The sequence below is a fragment of the Bubalus kerabau genome, chromosome 23 (assembly GCF_029407905.1).
Source record: "Bubalus kerabau isolate K-KA32 ecotype Philippines breed swamp buffalo chromosome 23, PCC_UOA_SB_1v2, whole genome shotgun sequence".
In the NCBI taxonomy this organism is placed as follows: domain Eukaryota; kingdom Metazoa; phylum Chordata; class Mammalia; order Artiodactyla; family Bovidae; genus Bubalus; species Bubalus kerabau.
In genome coordinates this window covers 2,850,905-2,871,418 of record NC_073646.1, presented here as the reverse complement: position 1 = coordinate 2,871,418, position 20,514 = coordinate 2,850,905, and the positions used below count along the sequence as shown (strand labels likewise).

The 20,514-nt window shown below is 41.6% G+C and overlaps 1 protein-coding gene across 1 annotated transcript in view; it reads right to left on the bottom strand.

Annotated features, from left to right (window-relative positions):
* LOC129638147 (ATP-binding cassette sub-family A member 17-like) overlaps positions 1-20,514 on the bottom strand; it is a 102,340-nt gene that overhangs the window by 41,997 nt on the left and 39,829 nt on the right. The window contains exons 13-17 of the mRNA XM_055562715.1: positions 16,046-16,200; positions 9,269-9,424; positions 8,975-9,185; positions 5,170-5,320; positions 538-636 (exon numbers count right to left, since the gene is read on the bottom strand). Coding sequence (XP_055418690.1) covers positions 538-636; positions 5,170-5,320; positions 8,975-9,185; positions 9,269-9,424; positions 16,046-16,200 — 772 coding nt within the window. The remainder of the gene's footprint in view (positions 1-537; positions 637-5,169; positions 5,321-8,974; positions 9,186-9,268; positions 9,425-16,045; positions 16,201-20,514) is intronic.

Here is a 20,514-nt window from a genome sequence, read left to right as displayed (position 1 = left end):
TCTATGGGGTCGCACAGAGTCAGACATGACTAAAGCGACTTAGCAGCAGCAGCAGCAGCACATGAATCAGCCATGGGTGTACATGTGTTCCCCATCCTGAACCCCTCTCCCACCTCATTCCCCATCCCATCCCTCAGGGTCATCCCAGTGCACCAGCCCTGAGCACCCTGTCTCATGCATCGAACCTGGACTGGCAATCTATTTCACATATGATAATATACATGTTTCAGTGCTATTTTAAATGAAATAATAAACCTTCCTAATTGTCTAAACCAGTCGAGTTCGGTTTATCTGTTACTTAGAGTCAAAAGCATCCCAACTGATATGATGCCACTTTTTGCTTTTCATTCCTAGGAATTTATGTTAAAATTATGTTTGTTGGATGATATTATATTCAATATTTTCTACACTAATGAATATCAGAGGCTGGAAGACTATTCAGTGAGGATGTTACAGAAAGGATTCAAACACTGGGCAACGTTTGAGTACCCTTCCAACCCTAAGATTCCTGGAATCTATGGTTTTATATTCACTTACCGAATGAAGATTTCTTCCATAGTGGTGACAGAGGCCCCAAAGCTGGCAATGCCCAGCTCTTCCTGCCTCAGTTCCAAGTCAGTAAACAGAGCTTCAAAGCTGGAAGGGAAGAGCAGTTTTATTCATCAAAGGTGGAAGTTGAATCCCTCCTTATGGTTATCCTTGGCTTTCTACAAAGGAAAAAGCATGGACTATGGAGTTAAGAAGATATTTGTTCAAGTCTCAATTCTGTCCCTCTTGAGCTTCATGACTCTGAACTTGAACAATGAGCATAAATAATACCATTTACTTCAAAACTTTCTGTAAGGATAAATCAAATATACACCTAGCACACTGCAGGTGCAAAGTAAATATTAATTCATCTCTGAAATCATATCAAGCATCTTTTCTGACTAAAACACTATAAGACTAGAAATCAACTACATGAAAAAAAAAACCCTGCAAAACCACAAATGCATGGAGGCTAAACAACATGCTACTAAACAACTGATGAGTCACTGAAGAAATCAAAGCAGAAATTTAAAAATACCTAGAGACAAATGAAAATGAAGCCACGATAATACAAAATCTACATGATGTGGCAAAAGAAAGAAGCTCTAAGATGGAAGTTTATAGTAATACAAGCCAACCTCAGGAAACAAGAAAATTTTAAAAGGACCTAAACTGAACCTAGAGGAACAACAAGAAGAAACCAAACCCAAAGTTAGCAGAAGGAAATAAATCATAAATATTAGAGCAGAAATGAATAAAGACCAAAAACAATAGAAAAAAGCAATGAAACTAAGAGGAGTTTCTTTGAAAAGATAAATAAACTGATGAACCTTTAGCTAGACTCATTAAGAAAAACAGAGAGTGGGCCCAAATCAATAGAATCAGAAATGAAAAAGGGGAAGCTACAATGGACACCACCAAAACACAAAGGAATATAAGAACTATATATGAACAGTCATACACCAATAACATGGACAATAAAGAAGAAATGGGCAAATTCACAGAAATTCAAGACTGAGCCAGGAAGAAATAGAAAATATGAACAGATCAACTATCAGTAATGAAACTGAATTGGAAATAATTTTTAAAAACTCCCAACAAACAAAAGTCCAGGACCAGCTGGCTTCACAGGTGAATTCTACCAAACATTTAGAGAAGAAAAATCCTTCTCAAGCTATTCCAAAAAATTGCAGAGGACATAATGCTTCCAAACTCATTCTATAAGGCCCTGATACCAAAACCAGACAAAGATATCACACAGAAAAAGAAAATTACATGCCAATATCACTGATGACCATAGATGCAAAAATTCTGAACAAAATAGTGGCAAACTGAATTCAACAATATATTAAAAGGTTCACATACTGTGATCAAGTGGAATTTATTTCAGGGATGCAAGTGTTGGTTCAGTATCTGCAAATCAATCAATGTGATACACCACATTAACAAACTAGAGAATAAAACTCACATGATTGTCTCAACAGATGAAGGAAAAATTTCTGGGCAAAATTCAATATCCATTTATGATAAAAACTCTCCACAGAGTGGGAATAGAAGGAACGTTCCTCAACATAATAAAGGCCACATATAAGCCCACAGCTAACATCACACTTGATGTGAAAAACTGCAAGTATTTCCTCTAAGATCAGGAACAAGACAAAGATGCTCACTCTCACCACTTTCATTCAACATAGTTTTGGAAGTCCTGGCCACAGCAATTGGACAAGAAAAGAAATAGAAGAAATCCATATTGGAAAGGAAGAAGTAAAGCTGTCTCCATTTTCAGATGACATGATACTATATGTAGAAAATCCTCAAGATGCCATAAAAAAGCTACTAGAACTCATCAATGAATTTGTAAAATTTAAAGGATACAAAGTTAATATACAGAATTCTATTGTTCTATATTGTTCTGTTCTGTACACAGAGCTCTGTACACTTACAAAAAATTATCAGAAAGGAGAATGAAGGAAACAATTTCATTTACCATCACATAAAGAACATTATAGCATATATAGATAAAAACATTATAGATAAAAGACCAGTACTTGGAAAGCCATAGGCACTGATGAAAGAAACTGAAGACAATACAAACAGGTAGAAAGATACACTTGTTCTTAGATTGGAAGAATTATTATTGTTAAAATGACCATACAATCCAAGGCAATCTACAGATTCAATGCAATCTCTATCAAGATACCAATGACATTTTTGACAGAACTAGAAAAAATAATTCTAAAATTTGTATGGAAACATAAGAGGGCCTGAATAGCCAAAGCCATCTTGAGAAAAAAAAAGACTAGAGCTGGAAGTATCACATAAAGCGATAGTAATCAAAACAGTATGGTATTGGCACAGAAACAGACAAGTGGATCAATGGAACAGAACAGAGAACCCAGAATAAGCCCACGCAGCTACAGCCAATCAGTTTACAACAAAGGAGACAAGAACAGGCAATGGGGAAACCCAGTCTCTTTGTTAAGCTGTGCTGAGAAATAAACTGGACAGCTACATGTAAAAGAATGAAATTAGAACATTTTCTCACGCCATATACAAAAATAAACTCAAAATGGACTAAGACCTAAATGTAAGACCAGAAATCATAAAATTCCTAGAAGAAAACAAAGGCAGAACACAGTTTCACATGAACCATAACAATATTTCTTTGGATCTATATCCTAAGGCAAAGAAAACAAAAGCAAAAACAAATGGGACTTAATTAAACTTAAAAGCTTTTGCACCAGCAAAGGAAACTATTGACAAAAAAAAAGATTAGCTACTGAAATGGGAAAAAATATTTGCAAATAGTATGTGATGTGAGTCTGAGTGAACTCTGGGAGCTGGTGATAGACAGGGAGGCCTGGTGTGCTGCGATTCATGGGGTCACAAAAAGTCGGACATGACTGAGCGACTGAACTGAACTGAACTGAACTGATAAGGGGTTAATATCCAAAAACATATAAATGGCTCATTGAACTCAATATCAAAAAGACAAACAACCTAATTTTAAAACGGGCAGAAGACCTGAATAGGCATTTTTCCAGCTTGCATGGAAGGGTGTGAAAGTCACTGTGAAGTAGACTGAGTAATTCATGGGCAATGAGATAAAGCAGGCAACATGATTAACCTATTTTTAGAGAGCTTCACCTGCGCAGGGTTACAGGACATGGAGTGGTGGCTGGAAAGAGAGGCAGGCTCAAGACAGTGTATCTCCAGAGCACACTAATATGTTCATGGACATGAAGCAAAGAAGAGAAGTAGATGATGTAGATGAAAGAGGAAATAACCAAACCAGCAAACTCCTAAGACCAAGTGGCTGAGTACTTGAGCTGGTGTTGAAAAAAGCAAGTTTGTAGGTCTGTTAAAAGGGATAAATAGAGTACTTGTTGGATGGTGTTTACTTTCTCAATGAAGTATAACTAAGATTCCTATCTGAAAGAAACATGAGGACTGAGGAGAGGGAGAGAGGGACATGTTGGGAATGAGTCTGAGGTCTGAAATAATTACAAGGCTGACCTTGGCTCCCACCCCACATCGAAAATCTACTTATGACTTTATAGTTCAGTTCAGTTCAGTTCAGTTGCTCAGTTGTGTCCAACTCTTTGAGACCCCAAGAATCGCAGCACGCCAGGCCTCCCTGTCCATCACAAACTCCCGGAGTTCACTCAGACTCACGTCCATCGAGTCAGTGATGCCATCCAGCCATCTCATCCTCTGTTGTCCCCTTCTCCTCCTGCCCCCTATCCCTCCCAGCATCAGTCTTTTCCAATGAGTCAACTCTTCGCATGAGGTGGCCAAAGTGCTGGAGTTTCAGTCCAAATGTTCTGCATCCACAGATTTAACCAAACAAGGGGTAGTGTAGCACCATAGTAACCTATTTATTGAAAAAATCCAGGTATAAATGGACTCACACAGTTCAAACCTGTGTCGTTCAAGGGTCAACTGTAATATAAAGGAAAATCAAGTACAGTTTTCATCTGAGCCCAGTTACTTGGGTGCCTGTAATTAGAGTTCACACAGTCAAGGGCCCCTCTGATGCCATCATAAATAATTTTATTTTAATTTGAAAGCAGCTGGGAGCCATCAGGGGTTTTTAAAGAGGGAGGGAACATGATCAAAAGGCTTCCCTGGTGGCGCAGATGGTAAAGAACCCTCCTGCCAATGAAGGAGATGCAGGTTCGATCCCTGGGTCAGGAAGATCCCCTGCAGAAGGAAATGGCAAACCACTCCAGTATTCTTCCCTGGGAAATCCCATGGACAGAGGAGCCTGGCGGGCTACAGTCCATGGGGCTGCAAAAGAGTCAGACGTGACTTAGTGACTAAACAACAACAACAGTGTCCTATATTTTCAAGTGCACTCTGGCTGGAGTGTGGTGTCTTTCTGCTGCTGCTGCTGCTGCTGCTAAGTCGCTTCCGTCGTGTCCGACTCTGTGTGACCCCATAGACGGCAGCCTACCAGGCTTCCCCGTCCCTGGGATTCTCCAGGCAAGAACACTGGAGTGGGTTGCCATTGCCTTCTATCAAAGGCCTAGAAATCCAAACCATTACAGAATTGAGAGCCCTTGGTGAGGACAGGGACGGGAGAGATGACTGAACACTGAGCACATGCAAAAAATTACTCCAGCCCTCTCAGGTCCATACCTGTGTGCGCTCTCTTTAGGAAGGATAAATGTTAGCTCTTCTCCAATGCTAGACTGGAAAACTGCATTTGGTATGTGCTGGTAAACCAGAAGAGAAATCTTCTCTGTGTCACAATGTGGTTTTCTTACCAGAGTTATATAATATCCTGCACCTGAAACATTTAAAAGATCATGAAATGGTTTTTCTCTTTTTAGTTACCCTTAGTGTTCTATAGCCTAGAACATGACAGCTCCATAGGCTAGACAAGCTGGAGAGCTGTGGTGAATTTGCCTTGGAAGGTCTATAACACTATTCTTGAGTCTCTCCTTTGACTCCCTAGTTGGGAGGTGATAACAGCATTTAGCAATACTAGGAAAAATAAAAGGAGGGCTGCATTAAAGGCAACACTCTGCTTAAGGGATAACTAATGTGGGGAAGTGAAAATTGAGCAGAGAGAGACCTTGAACATTAAGGTTAAGAACAAAAGTATCTCTTTCATAATTAAATTATGTTTTGAGAATACATACCCTATGGTATTCTAAATATTCTTTCAGAAGCTACTAGTAACACTTGTTACTACATTGCTGGCACTGTGGTCACTCAACAAACATTCACTGAGCTCTTGTGACCTGACAGGCACTTTTCTAGATACTGAGCATATAGCAGCAGATCAAACAGTCAAAAAGCCCTATTCTCACTCAAGGAGCTTTCATTACAGGAACGTGAGACATATGATAAGGTAAATAAGTAAATCAAGACCATATTAGTGACAAGTGCTAAGGCGAAAGATGAACAGGAAGGGGATACAGAGTATTGGGGATCATGACTTTGAAGCTGGGGAAAGCCTCACTGAGAATGTGACATCTCTGAAAGGACTAAAGACCTGAGGAAGAGGAGGCGGCATGGTGATACGTGGGCTGGGATGCAGGAGGAGGCCCATGTCCTGGATCAGAAAGGGGGCCCTGAGGCGGGAGCAGAAGAATATCAGGAGAAATGGCTGGGGAAGCAGGACCAGGCTAAGCAACGCGTTTGAGCGGCTCCCAGGACCCTGCCTTCTCCTTTCATGAAGTGGAATGGGGAGTCAGCAGTGGACTGAGCAGCAGAGCGGCACACTCATTCTGATAAGTGGGCCAGAGGCCAGCTGTGGGCTGGAAGCAACTTCAATGATCCAGGTAGGGAGACAGTACGCTGGGCCAGGGTGTGAGGAAGGCAGGGCCATGGGGATTGGCAGATGGATCAGATATGGGCTATGAGACGTAGAGGATCAGGGAGCCCTGAGATTCTGGCCAAGCTGCTAAAAGGATGGAGCTGCCTTTACTGTGGGTAAGCTGGTGTGTTGGTCAAGAGCTGGAGTTCAGCTGTGCCATCAGCCATGGACAGTCCAACAGATACGTTCACTGTCTAGGGGTGTGCCGAGTAAGCAGTTAGATACACAAATCTGGAGTTCAGCTGAGAGGTCCTGCAGAGACGTTTTTCAGCACAGATACGTATAAGTCAGGACACTGAATGAGACCACCAAGTCAGTGAGCAGGGGAAAAAATAGTGATGCGACCTGGGCACTTCCAAGCCTAGAAGTAGAAGTGAGGCAGAGGGGCAGTCAGAGACACTAGAGGGAAACCCAGACAGCTGGGGGCCAGGAAAAGAGGGGGATGTCTGTGGCGGGATGTCCAGCAGGAGTTCGCCCCACTGTGGAGAGAACAACTCGCCCTATGCAGGCATTAGCTCCCTCTTTGAGGAACAAGGTCTCTTAATCTTCATTTTAATAAAAGAAAATAATAGAATGGGAAAGACGAGAGATCTCTTCAAGAAAATTAGAGATATCAACGGAATATTTCATCCAAAGATTGACACAATAAAGGACAGAAACGGTATGGACCTAACAAAAGCAGAAGATATTGAGAAGAGGTGTCAAGAATACACAAAAGAACTGTACAAAAAAGATCTTCAAGGCCCAGATAACCACAATGGTGTGATCACTCACCCAGAGGCAGCTACCCTGGAATGTGAAGTCAAGTGGGACTTAGGAAGCATCACAAGGAATAAAGCTAATGGAGGTGATGGAATTCCAGTTGAGCTATTTCAATGCCTAAAAGATGATGCTGTGGAAGTGCTGCACTTAATATGCCAAGAAGTTTGGAAAACTCAGCAGTGGCCACAGGACTGGAAAAGGTCAGTTTTCATTTCAATCCCAAAGAAAGGCAATGCCAAAGAATGCTCAAACTACTGCACAACTGCACTCATCTCACACACTGCAAAGTAATGCTCAAAATTATCCAAGTGAGGCTTCAATAGTACGTGAACCATGAACTTCCAGATGTTCAGGCTGGATTTAGAAAAGGAAGAGGAACCAGAGATCAAATTGCCAACATTCATTGGATCATCTAAAAAGCAAGAGAGTTCCAGAAAAACATCTACTTCTGCTTTATTGATTATGCCAAAGTCTTCGACTGTGTAAAGTTGAACAAACTGTGGAAAATTCTTCAAGAGGTGGGAATACCAGACCACCTGACATGCCCCCTGCGAAATCTGTATGCAGGTCAAGAAGCAACAGTTAGAACTGGACATGGAACAAGAGACTGGTTCCAAATTGGGAAAGGAGTACGTCAAGGCTGTATATGGTCGCTCTGTTTACTTAACTTATATTCAGAGTACATCATGCGAAATGCTGGGCTGGGTGAAGCACAAGCTGGAATCACGACTGCCAGAAGAAATATCAATAACCTCAGATATGTAGATGATGACACCCTTATGGCAGAAAGTGAGGAGGAACTAAAGAGCCTCTTGATAAAAGTGAAAGAGGAGAGTGAAAAAGCTGGCTTAAAACTCAACATTCAGAAAACTAAGATCATGGCATCTGGTCCCATCACTTCATGGCAAACAGATGGGGAAACAATGCAAACAGTGAGAGACTTTATTTTCTTGGGCTGCAAAATCACTGCAGATGGTGACCACAGCCATGGAATTAAAAGATGCTTGCTCCTTAGAAGAAAAGATATGACCAACTTACACAGCATATTAAAAGCAGAGACATTACTTTTCCAACAAAGGTCTGTCTAGTCAAAACTATAGTTTTCCTGTGGTCATGTATGGATGTGAGAGTTGGACTATAAAGAAATCTGAGAGCTGAAGAATTGCTGCTTTTGAACTGTGGTGTTGGAGAAGACTCTTGAGAGTCCCTTGGACTGCAAGGAGATCCAAACAGTCCATCCTAAGGGAAATCAGTCCTGAATATTTGTTGGAAGGACTGATGCTGAAACTGAAGCTCCAATACCTTGGCCACCTGATGCAAAGAGCTGACTCATTTGAAAAGACCCTGATGCTGGGAAAGATTGAAGGCGGGAGAAGGGGATGACAGAGGATGAGATGGTTGGATGGCATCACTGACTCGATGGACGTGAGTTTGAGTAACCTCCAGGAGATAGTGATGGACAGAGAAGCCTGGCGTGCTGCAGTCCATTGGGTCGCAAAGAGTAGGACACAACTGAGCAACTGAACTGAACTGAAACTAAGGCCACAAAACAATGAACTAACTTTGTAACAAGGATGAAGAAGGAGTAAACTACCAGCATGGAGCTCAGGCACAGGTCTTCTGACTCCAAGTCTCAGAGATTCTTTCCACTCTCCTCCTTGTCATTCTCACAGCCCCTCTGCCTGGGCCTCGGGTCTCCACCCACAGGGAGCAGACAGGCCGTCTAGAGAAGGCCACTCCCCACCTGACCTCTGGGGCCCTCGGGGAACATGACCAGGGGACACTTTCTCCCGCACCTGGACCAGCCACGGGACGCCGTGTGGAATGGACTTTCGGCTGCCCGCTGGCCCCGCTCACCGTATTTCTCCTTGAGGAACAGCGACGACCCACAGCACTGCAGCTCCCCCTTGGCCATGATGGCGATGCGGTCCCCCAGCAAGTCAGCCTCGTCCATGAAGTGGGTGGTCAGCAGGATGGTGCGGTCGCTCTTGTGCTGCTGCAGAAGGTCCCAGATGGCCCTCCTGGAGATGGCGTCCACGCCCGAGGTGGGCTCGTCCAGCATCAGCACCTGGAGGGCGGAGGGGCAGCCCCGTGAGGACGGCAGAGCCCAGGCCTGGGCTTCAGGCTGCGCCGCAGGCCCCCCGGGCCTACCTTGGAGCCCGCGATGAGGGCGATGCCGATGGAGAGCTTGCGCCGCATCCCACCGCTCAGAAACCTGCTCCGGGAATCCCGCTTCTCCTCCAGCCCAAGCACGTGCAGCATGCGTTTGACCTCTTCAGGGCACTTCTGATGCGGCAAGCCTTTCAGCTGAAACGGCGGGGATGGAGATCCGGCCAGGGCTTCCAACGGGGCCAGGGAGCGCTCAACAAGCATTTTGCTTGTAGAGCAGTAACCCCTTATCTCCCTTATCTGAGATTTTTCTTTCCACAGTTTTAGTTACCCACTACCCACAGTGAACCATGGTCTGAAAACATTAAATAAAAAATTAACAGAAATAAACTTGTAAGTTTTAAATTGTGCACACCATTCTGAGTGTCTTGAACTCTGAAATCATGTGCCATGCTGCTCTGTCCTGCTCAGGATCCCTACCCATTGACATTATCTGCTTTTGACATCCAACCATCAACAGTTCCATGACCTGATGATCCAGGATCACCTGGAGCCTGGATCCTACTTTTGATGAATCATCAGAAGGTCAACAGCCTAAAGCTGTGTCACAATGCCTGACATCCTTCACCTCACTTCATCTCATCACATGGGCATCTTACCATCTGAAATCACAAGAACAGTGCATGCGTGCTAAGTAGCTTCAGTCGTGTCCAACTTTGCAACTACACGGACTGTAGCCGCCAGGCTCCTCTGTCCATGGGATTCTCCAGGCAAGAATACTGGAGTGGGTTGCCGTGTCCTCCTCCAGGGGTTCTTCCTGACACAGGGATCAGACCCATGTCTCTTGTATCTCCTGCATTGGCAGGTGGATTCTTTACCACTAGTGCCATCTTTAAGTACAGTACAATAAAATATTTTGAGAGGGAGAGATCACATTCACGTAACTTTTATTACAGCCCGTCAGGCTCCTCTGTCCATGGAATCCTCCAGGCAAGAATACTGCAGTTGGTGGCCATCTACTTCTCCAGGGAATCTTCTTGACAGAGGGATTGAACCTGGGTCTTCTGCATTGCAGGCAGATTCTCTACCATCTGAGCCACCAGGGAAGCTCCTTTATTACAGTATATTGTTATAATTGTTCTATTTTATTGATTGTTGTTAATGTCTTGCTGTGCGTAATTTATAAATTAAACTTTGTCATAGGTTGCATGTACAGGAAAAAAACAGAAGACATATAGACTTTGGAACTATCTGAGATTTCAGGCATCCACTGGTGGTCTTGGAGCAAATCCCCCACAAATAAGGGGGGGTATTATAAATACATAAACTATACATGAGAAAGATACACAGTAAACTTACTACCTTCAGGGAAAGGGATACAAGGCTTTTGCATCTTTTTTTTCCACAAGCTGTTAGGAGTGTGGGATCTTAGTTCCCTGACCAGGGATTGAACCTGGGCACTTGGTAGTGAAAGGGCAGAGTCTTAACCACTTGACTGCCAGGGAAGACCTGGCTTTTTCATCTTGAACCATCTAAAAAAATGACTTATTAATACTAAGTTCAGTTCAGTTCAGTTCAGTCGCTCAGTCGTGCCCGACTCTTTGCAACCCCATGAATCACAGCACGCCAGGCCTCCCTGTCCGTCACAAACTCCTGGAGTTCACTCTGACTCACGTCCATCGAGTCAGTAATGCTATCCAGCCATCTCATCCTCTGTCATCCCCTTCTCCTCCTGCCCCCAATCCCTCGCAAGATCAGAGTCTTTTCCCATGAGTCAACCTTTCTCATAAGGTGGCCAAAGTATTGTAGTTTCAGCTTTAGCATCAGTCCTTCCAAAGAACACCCAGGGCTGATTTCCTTTAGAATGGACTGGTTGGATCCCCTTGCAGTCCAAGGAACTCTCAAGAGTCTTCTCCAACACCACAGTTGAAAAGCATCAGTTCTTCGGTGCTCAGCTTTCTTCACAGTCCAACTCTCACATCCATACATGACCATTGGAAAAACCATAGCCTTGACTAGACGGACTTTTGTTGGCAAAGTAATGTTTCTGCTTTTCAATATGCTATCTAGGTTGGTCATAACTTTCCTTCCAAGGAGCAAGCGTCTTTTAATTTCATGGCTGCAATCACCATCTGCAGTGATTTTGGAGCCCAAAAAATAAAGTCAGCCACTGTTTCCACTGTTTCCCCATCTATTTCCCATGAAGTGATGGGACCAGATGCCATGATCTTAGTTTTTTGAATGTTGAGCTTTAAGCCAACTTTTTCACTCTCTTCTTTCACTTTCATCAAGAGGCTTTTTAGTTCTTCTTCACTTTATGCCATAAGGGTGGTGTCATCTACATATCTGAGGTTATTGATATTTCTCCTGGCAATCTTGATTCCAGCTTGTGCTTCTTCCAGCCCAGCTACTACAGCATATTAAAAGGGTTATACACCATGACCAAGTGGGATTTATTCCAGGGATGCAAGAAAGTTTCAATATATTAAGAATCATTGTAAGTATTAAATAATAAAGAATCTGCCTGGTGTCTGTCCCCAGTTACTGGGAGGAGCCTCTAAATCCTTGGAGGGATGGTATGTCTTTGTTATTCCTGGTAGTACCCTCAGGTCACACCTGCTACTGAAGTGATCAAGATCCTGGCTGGTCATACCAGAAAGATCAACCATGTAATTTGAGAGTTGAGGCTTTGAGCCAGGTTATCAATCTGATCTCCCAATTTGCCAGGAGGGAGAGACTGCAGATTAAGTTTAGTCACAAGGTTCATGATTCACTCATGAACCTATGTAATGAAACTCCAATAAAAACTAGACACTTAAATGGAACAAAATAGAAAGCCCAGAGATAAATCCACGCACCTATGGACACCTTATCTTTGACAAAGGAGGCAAGAATATACAATGGATTAAAGACAATCTCTTTAACAAGTGGTGCTGGGAAAACTGGTCAACCACTTGTAAAAGAATGAAGCTAGAACACTTTCTAACACCAAACACAAAAATAAACTCAAAATGGATTAAAGATCTAAACGTAAGACCAGAAACTATAGAACTCCTAGAGGAGAACATGGGCAAAACACTCTCTGACATACATCAAAGCAGGATCCTCTATGACCCACCTCCCAGAATATTGGAAATAAAAGCAAAAATAAACAAATGGGACCTAATTAAAATTAAAAGCTTCTGCACAACAAAGGAAACTATAAGCAAGGTGAAAAGACAGCCTTCAGAATGGGAGAAAATAACAGCAAATGAAGCAACTGACAAACAACTAATCTCAAAAATACACAAGCAACTCCTACAGCTCAATTCCAGAAAAATAAACAACCCAATCAAAAAATGGGCCAAAGAACTAAATAGACATTTCTCCAAAGAAGACATACAGATGGCTAACAAACACATGAAAAGATGCTCAACATCACTCATTATCAGAGAAATGCAAATCAAAACCACTATGAGGTACCATTTCACGCCAGTCAGAATGGCCGCGATCCAAAAGTCTACAGGCAAAAAATGCTGGAGAGGGTGTGGAGAAAAGGGAACCCTCTTACACTGTTGGTGGGAATGCAAACTAGTACAGCCACTATGGAGAACAGTGTGGAGATTCCTTAAAAAACTGGAAATAGAACTGCCTTATGACCCAGCAATCCCACTTCTGGGCATACACACTGAGGAAACCAGAATTGAAAGAGACACCGTGTACCCCACTGTTCATAGCACCACTGTTTATAATAGCCAGGACATGGAAGCAACCTAGATGTCCATCAGCAGATGAATGGATAAGAAAGCTGTGGTACATATACACAATGGAGTATTACTCAGCCATTAAAAAGAATACATTTGAATCAGTTCTAATGAGGTGGATAAAACTGGAGCCGATTATACAGAGTGAAGTAAGCCAGAAAGAGAAACACCAATACAGTATGCTGCTGCTACTGCTAAGTCACCTCAGTCGTGTCCGACTCTGTGCGACCCCATAGACGGCAGCCCACCAGGCTCCCCTGTCCCTGGGATTCTCCAGGCAAGAACACTGGAGTGGGTTGCCATTTCCTTCTCCAATGCATGAAAGTGAAAAGTGAAAGTGAAGTCGCTCAGTCATGTCCAACTCTCAGAGACCCCATGGACTGCAGCCTACCAGGCTCCTCCATCCATGGGATTTTTCAGGCAAGAGTACTGGAGTGGGGTGACATTGCCTTCTCTACCAATACAGTATACTAACACACATATATGGAATTTAGAAAGATGGTAACAATAACCCTGTATACAAGACAGCAAAAGAAAAAAAAAAAGAAAGAAAAAAAAAAGACAGCAAAAGAGACACTGATGTATAGAACAGTCTTTTGGACTCTGTGGGACTGGGAGTGGGGGATGATTTGGGAGAATGGCCTTGAAACATGTATAACATCATACGTGAAACAAGTTGCCAGTCCAGGTTCGATGCACAATACTGGATGCTTGGGGCTGGTGCACTGGGACAACCCAGAGGGATGGTACGGGGAGGCAGGAGGGTGGAGGGTTCAGGATGGGGAACACGTGTATACCTGTGGCAGATTCATCTTGATATATGGCAAAACCAATACAATATTGTAAAGTTAAAAAAAAAAACAAAACTAGACACTTAGGTGAAGCTTAGGTGAGCTACCCTCTATACAGTGATGCGCCAAGAGGGTGACACATTCTTAAGACATGGAAGCTTTTCATCTGGGACCCTCCCAGACATCACCCTGCATGTCTCTTCTTTTACTGGTCCTGATTTATGTATCCTTTATAATATATACATATAATATATACTATAATCCTGAGTTCTGTGAGTCCTTCTAGCGAATTAGTGAAGCTGAGGAGTCAGTGGGAACTCCTAACTTTGAAGGCGGGTTGTGGGCGTGCTCTGTTGGGAGCCCAGGCTCGCGGCCGTGCTCTGACGCGGCCGCAGTCTGTGGGGCACTGTGCCCGTAGCGTGTGAAGCGTGCACTGGCTCCATCCTGAGTGTTGAATTGCACTGCAGTGATGCAGCATATTAGAAGAATAAAGAGTCCAAGGGGCAAGCTGACCCTAGAGTTTACATGGAAATGAAAGTGACCTGGAACAGGCAAAACAATCTTGAAAACAAACAAAAAAGAGTTGGAGGGCTCACATTCTTTGATTTCCAAACCTACTACAGGGACTTCCCTGGTGGTCTAGTGGCAAAAACTCCCATGCTCCCAATGCAGGGGCCCAGGTTTGATCAGGGGACTAGATCCCAAATGCCTCAACTAAGAACTGGCACAGCCAAATAAATAAATAAATAAATATTTTTTTAAACTTACTACAAAGCTATACTAATTAAGACATTGTGGTATTGGCATAAGGATAGATGCATAGACCAATGAAATAGAAGTGAGAGTCCAGGAATAATCCCATATATCTACGGTCAGTTGATTTCTGACAAAGGTGCCAAGACTATTCAATGGGGAAATAATGGTCATTTCAACAAATGGTGCTGGACAATTGAATATTCACATGCAAAAGAATGAATCTGACCTCTATCTCACACCATCTAAAAATCAGCTCAAAATGTATCAAAGACCTAATGTATGATTATGTAAGAACTAATGTAAGAAACTCTAAGAAGGAAACAGGTGTAAATCCCAGGCAATGCTTTTTAAAATATGACATCAAGAGCATAACAACTAAAGAAAATACAGATACACTGGATTTCATCAGAATTCAAAACTTTTGTGCATCAAAGGACATTATCAACAAAGGGAAAAGAGAATGCACAGAACTGGGAGAAAGTTTTTTGCAAATCATATACTTGATAAGGATCTACCATCTAGAATACACAAAAAATTCTCAAAGAGATAAGCAACCCAACTGAAAAATGGGCAAAGGGCTTTAGTAGACATTTCTCCAAATAAATAAATAAATGGCCAATAAGCAAATGAAAAGATGCTTAATATCATTACAGTCATTGGGGAAATGCAAATCAAACCCACCATGAGATACCAATTTATGGCACCTAGAATGGAAGTACCTCAGAAAGTTTTTTAAAAAGTTAAACACAGAGGTAGAGCTTATGACCCATGAATTTCACTACTAGGTATATACTTCAAAGAACTGAAGCTAGGTGAAACTGAAACTTCAAAGAACTAAAACTTAAACAAAAACTTGAACACTAGTATTCATGGTATTATTCACGTGGCCAAAAGGTACAACCCAGGAGTCCATCAACTGATGAATGGATAACCAAGATATGGCATACAATTCCAAACAAGGTAACATTATTCAGCCATTGAAAGGAGTGAAGTATTGATACATGCTGAAATATGGATAATTCTTGAACACATTAAGTGAAAGAAACCAGACACAGATGGTCACATTTTGTGTAAGTCCACTCATATGAACTACTCAGAATAGTCAAATCTACAGTGACAGACAGCAGATTAGTGATTTCCAGGGGCTGGGGGGAAGGAAGAATGGGGAGTGACCATTGATGGATCCAGGTTTCTTTTCAGGGAGATGAAAATGTTCTGTAGTTAGAGAGTGCTGTGAATGTAGTTTTTAAAACTACTGAATTTTATATTGCAAAATAAGCAAAATGGTGAATTTTATGATATGTGAATTTCATCAATAAAGTAAATAATTAGACAAAAACAATACTTTCTAGAAACTCTTTAATTCAAAGATCTTAAATGCCACACCCCTGCCTCTTCCTGAATGTTTAGGGAATAGTGTCCATACGAGGTTTCAAGTTTCTGTGAGGTTGAGTCAGAAAGTTGCAAGTTATCTTACCATCCTTAAAAATGGATACAGAGGAAACCAAGTCTATCACCCACTGACTCACCTGAGCATAGAAATAAAGATGTTCCGCTACAGTCAAGTTATCATACAAGATATCATGCTGGGGGCACCAGCCCATGCTCTTCCGGATTTGAAGCATGTCTTTAGAAATTTCATATCCATTGATAAATACCTGTCCACTTGAAGGTGTAATAAGTCCTAGAAGCAAGTGGAAGACATAATATCCTAAAGTCATTGTCATTCAGAGCCACAACAGTACAAAGGCTTACTGATGCCCTCTGCTTTGTCTGCTGCTCTTACACATACTATCCTGTGTTTCATGTCACAGTCAGCAGCAGCCAAGGAGTATATGTTCCATGACCGTGTACAAGGACATTTAGGGGTAGTAGAAACATAGGCAAAGAAAGAGAGGAAAACAACAGAATAGGAAAGACTAGAGATCTCTTCAAGAAAATTAGAGATACCAAGGGAACATTTCATGCAAAGATGGGCTCGATAAAGGACAGAAATGGTATAGACCTAACAGAAGCTGAAGATATTAAGAAGAGGTGGCAAGAATACACAGAAGAATTGTACAAAAAACATCTTCACGACCAAGATAATCACGATGGTGTGATCACTCACCTAGAGCCAGACATCCTGGAATGCAAAGTCAAGTAGGCCTTAGAAAGCATCACTACGAACAAAGCTAGTGGAGGTGATGGAATTCCAGTTGAGCTATTTCAAATCCTGAAAGATGATGCTGTGAAAGTGCTGCACTCAATATGCCAGCAAATTTGGAAAACTCAGCAGTGGCCACAGGACTGGAAAAGGTCAGTTTTTATTCCAATCCTAAAGAAAGGCAATGCCAAAGAGTGCTCAAACTACCGCACAATTGCACTCATCTCACACACTAGTAAAGTAATGCTCAAAATTCTCCAAGCCAGGCTTCAGCAATACGTGAACCGTGAACTGCCTGATGTTCAAGCTGGTTTTAGAAAAGGCAGAGGAACCAGAGATCAAATTGCCAACATCCTCTGGATCATGGAAAAGGCAAGAGAGTTCCAGAAAAACATCTATTTCTGCTTTATTGACTATGCCAAAGCCTTTGACAGTGTGCATCACAATAAACTGTGGAAAATTCTGAAAGAGATGGGAATACCAGACCACCTGACCTGCCTCTTGAGAAACCTATATGCAGGCAGGAAGCAACAGTTAGAACTGGACATGGAACAACAGGCTGGTTCCAAATAGGAAAAGGAGTACATCAAGGCTGTATATTGTCACCCTGCTTATTTAACTTCTATGCAGAGTACATCATGAGAAACGCTGGGCTGCAAGAAGCACAAGTGGAATCAAGATTGCCGGGAGAAACATCAATGACCTCAGATATGCAGATGACACCACCCTTATGGCAGAAAGTGAAGAGGAACTAAAAAGCCTCTTGATGAAAATGAAAGAAGAGAGTGAAAAAGTTGGCTTAAACCTCAACATTCAGAAAATTAAGATCATGGCATCTGGTCCCATCACTTCATGGGAAATAGATGGGGAAACAGTGGAAACAGTGTCAGACTTTATTTTTTGGGGCTCCAAAATCACTGCAGATGGTGACTGCAGCCATGAAATTAAAAGACGCTTACTCCTTGGAAGGAAAGTTATGACCAACCCAGACAGCATATTCAAAAGCAGAGACATTACTTTGCCAACAAAGGTCCGTCTAGTCAAGGCTATTGTTTTTCCAGTAGACATGTATGGATGTGAGAGCTGGACTGTGAAGAAAGCTGAGCGCCGAAGAATTGATGCTTCTGAACTGTGGTGTTGGAGAAGACTCTTGAGAGTCCCTTGGACTGCAAGGAGATCCAGCCAGTCCACTGTAGAGGAGATCAGTCCTGGGTGTTCTTTGGAAGGAATGATGCTAAAGCTGAAACTCCAGTACTTTGACCACCTCATGCGAAGAGTTGACTCATTGGAAAAGACCCTGATGCTGGGAGGGATGGGGGGCAGGAGGAGAAGGGGACGACAGAGGATGAGATGGCTGGATGGCATCACCGACTTGATGGACATGAGTTTGAGTGAACTCCAGGAGTTGGTGATGGACAGGGAGGCCTGGCATGCTGCAATTCATGGGGTTGCAAAGAGTCAGACACGACTGAGCGACTGAACTGAACTGAAGGAGATAATAAAAAAAATCTGAATCTGGAAAACTGTAAGAAACTGATGAAAGAGATTGAAGACAACACCAGCAGATGTAAAGATTTACTGTGCTCTTGGATTGGAAGAATTATTATTGTTAAAATGATCAAACTACCAAGGCTACCTAGAGATTCAACACAATGTGTATCAAATTACCAATGGCATTTTTTTTTTCACAGAACTGGAACAAAAAGATGGTTTTAATTTGTATGAAAACACAAAAGAACCTGGATCACCAAAACAATCTTGATAAAGAAGAATGGAATAGGAGGAATCATGCTTCCTGACTTCACACTATACTACAAAACTACAATAATCAAAACAGTATGATACTGGCATAAAACAGACACGTACATCAATGGAACAGGATAGAAAGCCAGAAACAAATCCATACACTTATGGTCAATTAATCTATGAAGGAGGCAAGAATATACAATGCAGAAAAGACAGTCTCTTTTACATGGGACATTTACATGTAAAAGAATAAAATTGGAACATTTTCTCACACCATATACAAAAATAAACTCAAAATAGAACTAAATGTAAGACTGGCTACTCTCAAACTCCTAAAAGAAAACAGAAAATTCTTTGACATAAATCATAACAATACTTTTTTGGATCTGTCTTCTAAGGCAAGAAAAGCATAAACAAAAATAGACAAATGGGATCCAAAAGCTTTTGCACAGCAAAGAAAACCATAAACAAAACAAAAAAACAACCTACAGAATGGAAGAAAATATTTGCAAATGATGTATCAATGAGAGATTAATATTTCCAAAATATATAGATAACTTACACTGATTAATATAAAAAAACAATTCAATTAAGAAATGGGCAGAAAATCTAAATAAACATTTCTCCAAAGAAGACATATAGATGGCCAAAAAGCATATGAGAAGATGCTCAATATCGCTAATTATTAGAGAAATACAAAGCAAAACCACAACAAAGTATTACCTTACACAAGTCAAAATGGCCATCTTAACTTCAAAAAATTTACAAATAGTAAATGCTAGTGAGGGTACGGAGAAAAGGGAATCCTTCTACACTGTTGGTGAGAATGTAAATTAGAGGAGCCACTATGAGAAACAGTCTGGAGGCTCCTAAAAACTAAAAACAGGATTACCGTATGATCCAACAATCTCACTCCTGGGCATATACCTGGAAAAGACAAAAACTCTAATTCAAAAAGATACATGTACTCCATGTTCATAGCAGCACTGTTCACAATAGTCAAGACATGGAAGTAACGTAAATGTCCATCAACAAAAGCATGGATAAAGATGGCTTTACTCAGACATAAAAAAAAGAATGAAATAATACCGTTTATAGCAACATGGATGGACCTAAAGATATCATACTAAGTGAAGTCAGGCAGACAGTGCAAGACAAATATCATGATATCACTTACATATGGAATCTAAAAAGAAATGAATACAAACAAACTTATTTACAGAACAGAAACAGACTCACAGACATAGAAAACAAACTTATGGATACCAAAGTGGAAAGCGGGGGGATAAATTAGAAGTTTGGGATTAACATATACATTACTATAGATAGATAAACTATATTTTAGCACAGGGAACTATATTCATTAATATCCTGCAATGAACTATAATGGAAAAGACTCTGAAAAAAGAATATATATGTGTGTGTGTGTCCCAATACCAAAGGCACCTCAGACCAAGCTTCACAATATTGCTGCTCTTCAATGTTTTCAGTGGAAGGTATGTCAGCAGTCTGTGAGGAGGGTTGTGGCAGCTGGACCCTGAGGAGCTCACAGCTCTCCAGACATCTGGTGTTCTGTGTCCAAAACCAGTGGAGGAACTGGTCAGCTTTCAGAGCTCCTTGAGATTTGGAAACGTATCTTGCTGGTTTTGTACAGAGCCTTACATGGGTTAACCCTTAAATAAATACATTTTTCTTGAATGAATGAGTTTTCAAATATCACAGATATTATTTTAGTTGATGGGAAGAATTATTTAGGCATAAAAATTATTCTGAAACAGACAACTTTCAGCATAATTCACCAGGTATCACTCTAAAAGTACCCCTAGCAATCAAAAGTATGATTTGTTTGGATGAAATGTTTGGTTGAGGGATCAGTGGTGCCTCACTGTACTGGAAGGTTCTGCTTGGAAGGAAACATGCCCAGCAGTGTTCACAGTTTCCTGGAAGTGTTTGAAACTAAGTACCTCAGACTGACTGAAAAAGTCAGATATTCCCTCCTCTTGACACAGGGTAATGTGAATCACTAAATGGTAAAAAAAAAACAACAAACAAAAATGTCAGGGAAATCTGATGATGGGAAATGGAGCCAGACAATCTTGATCTGGA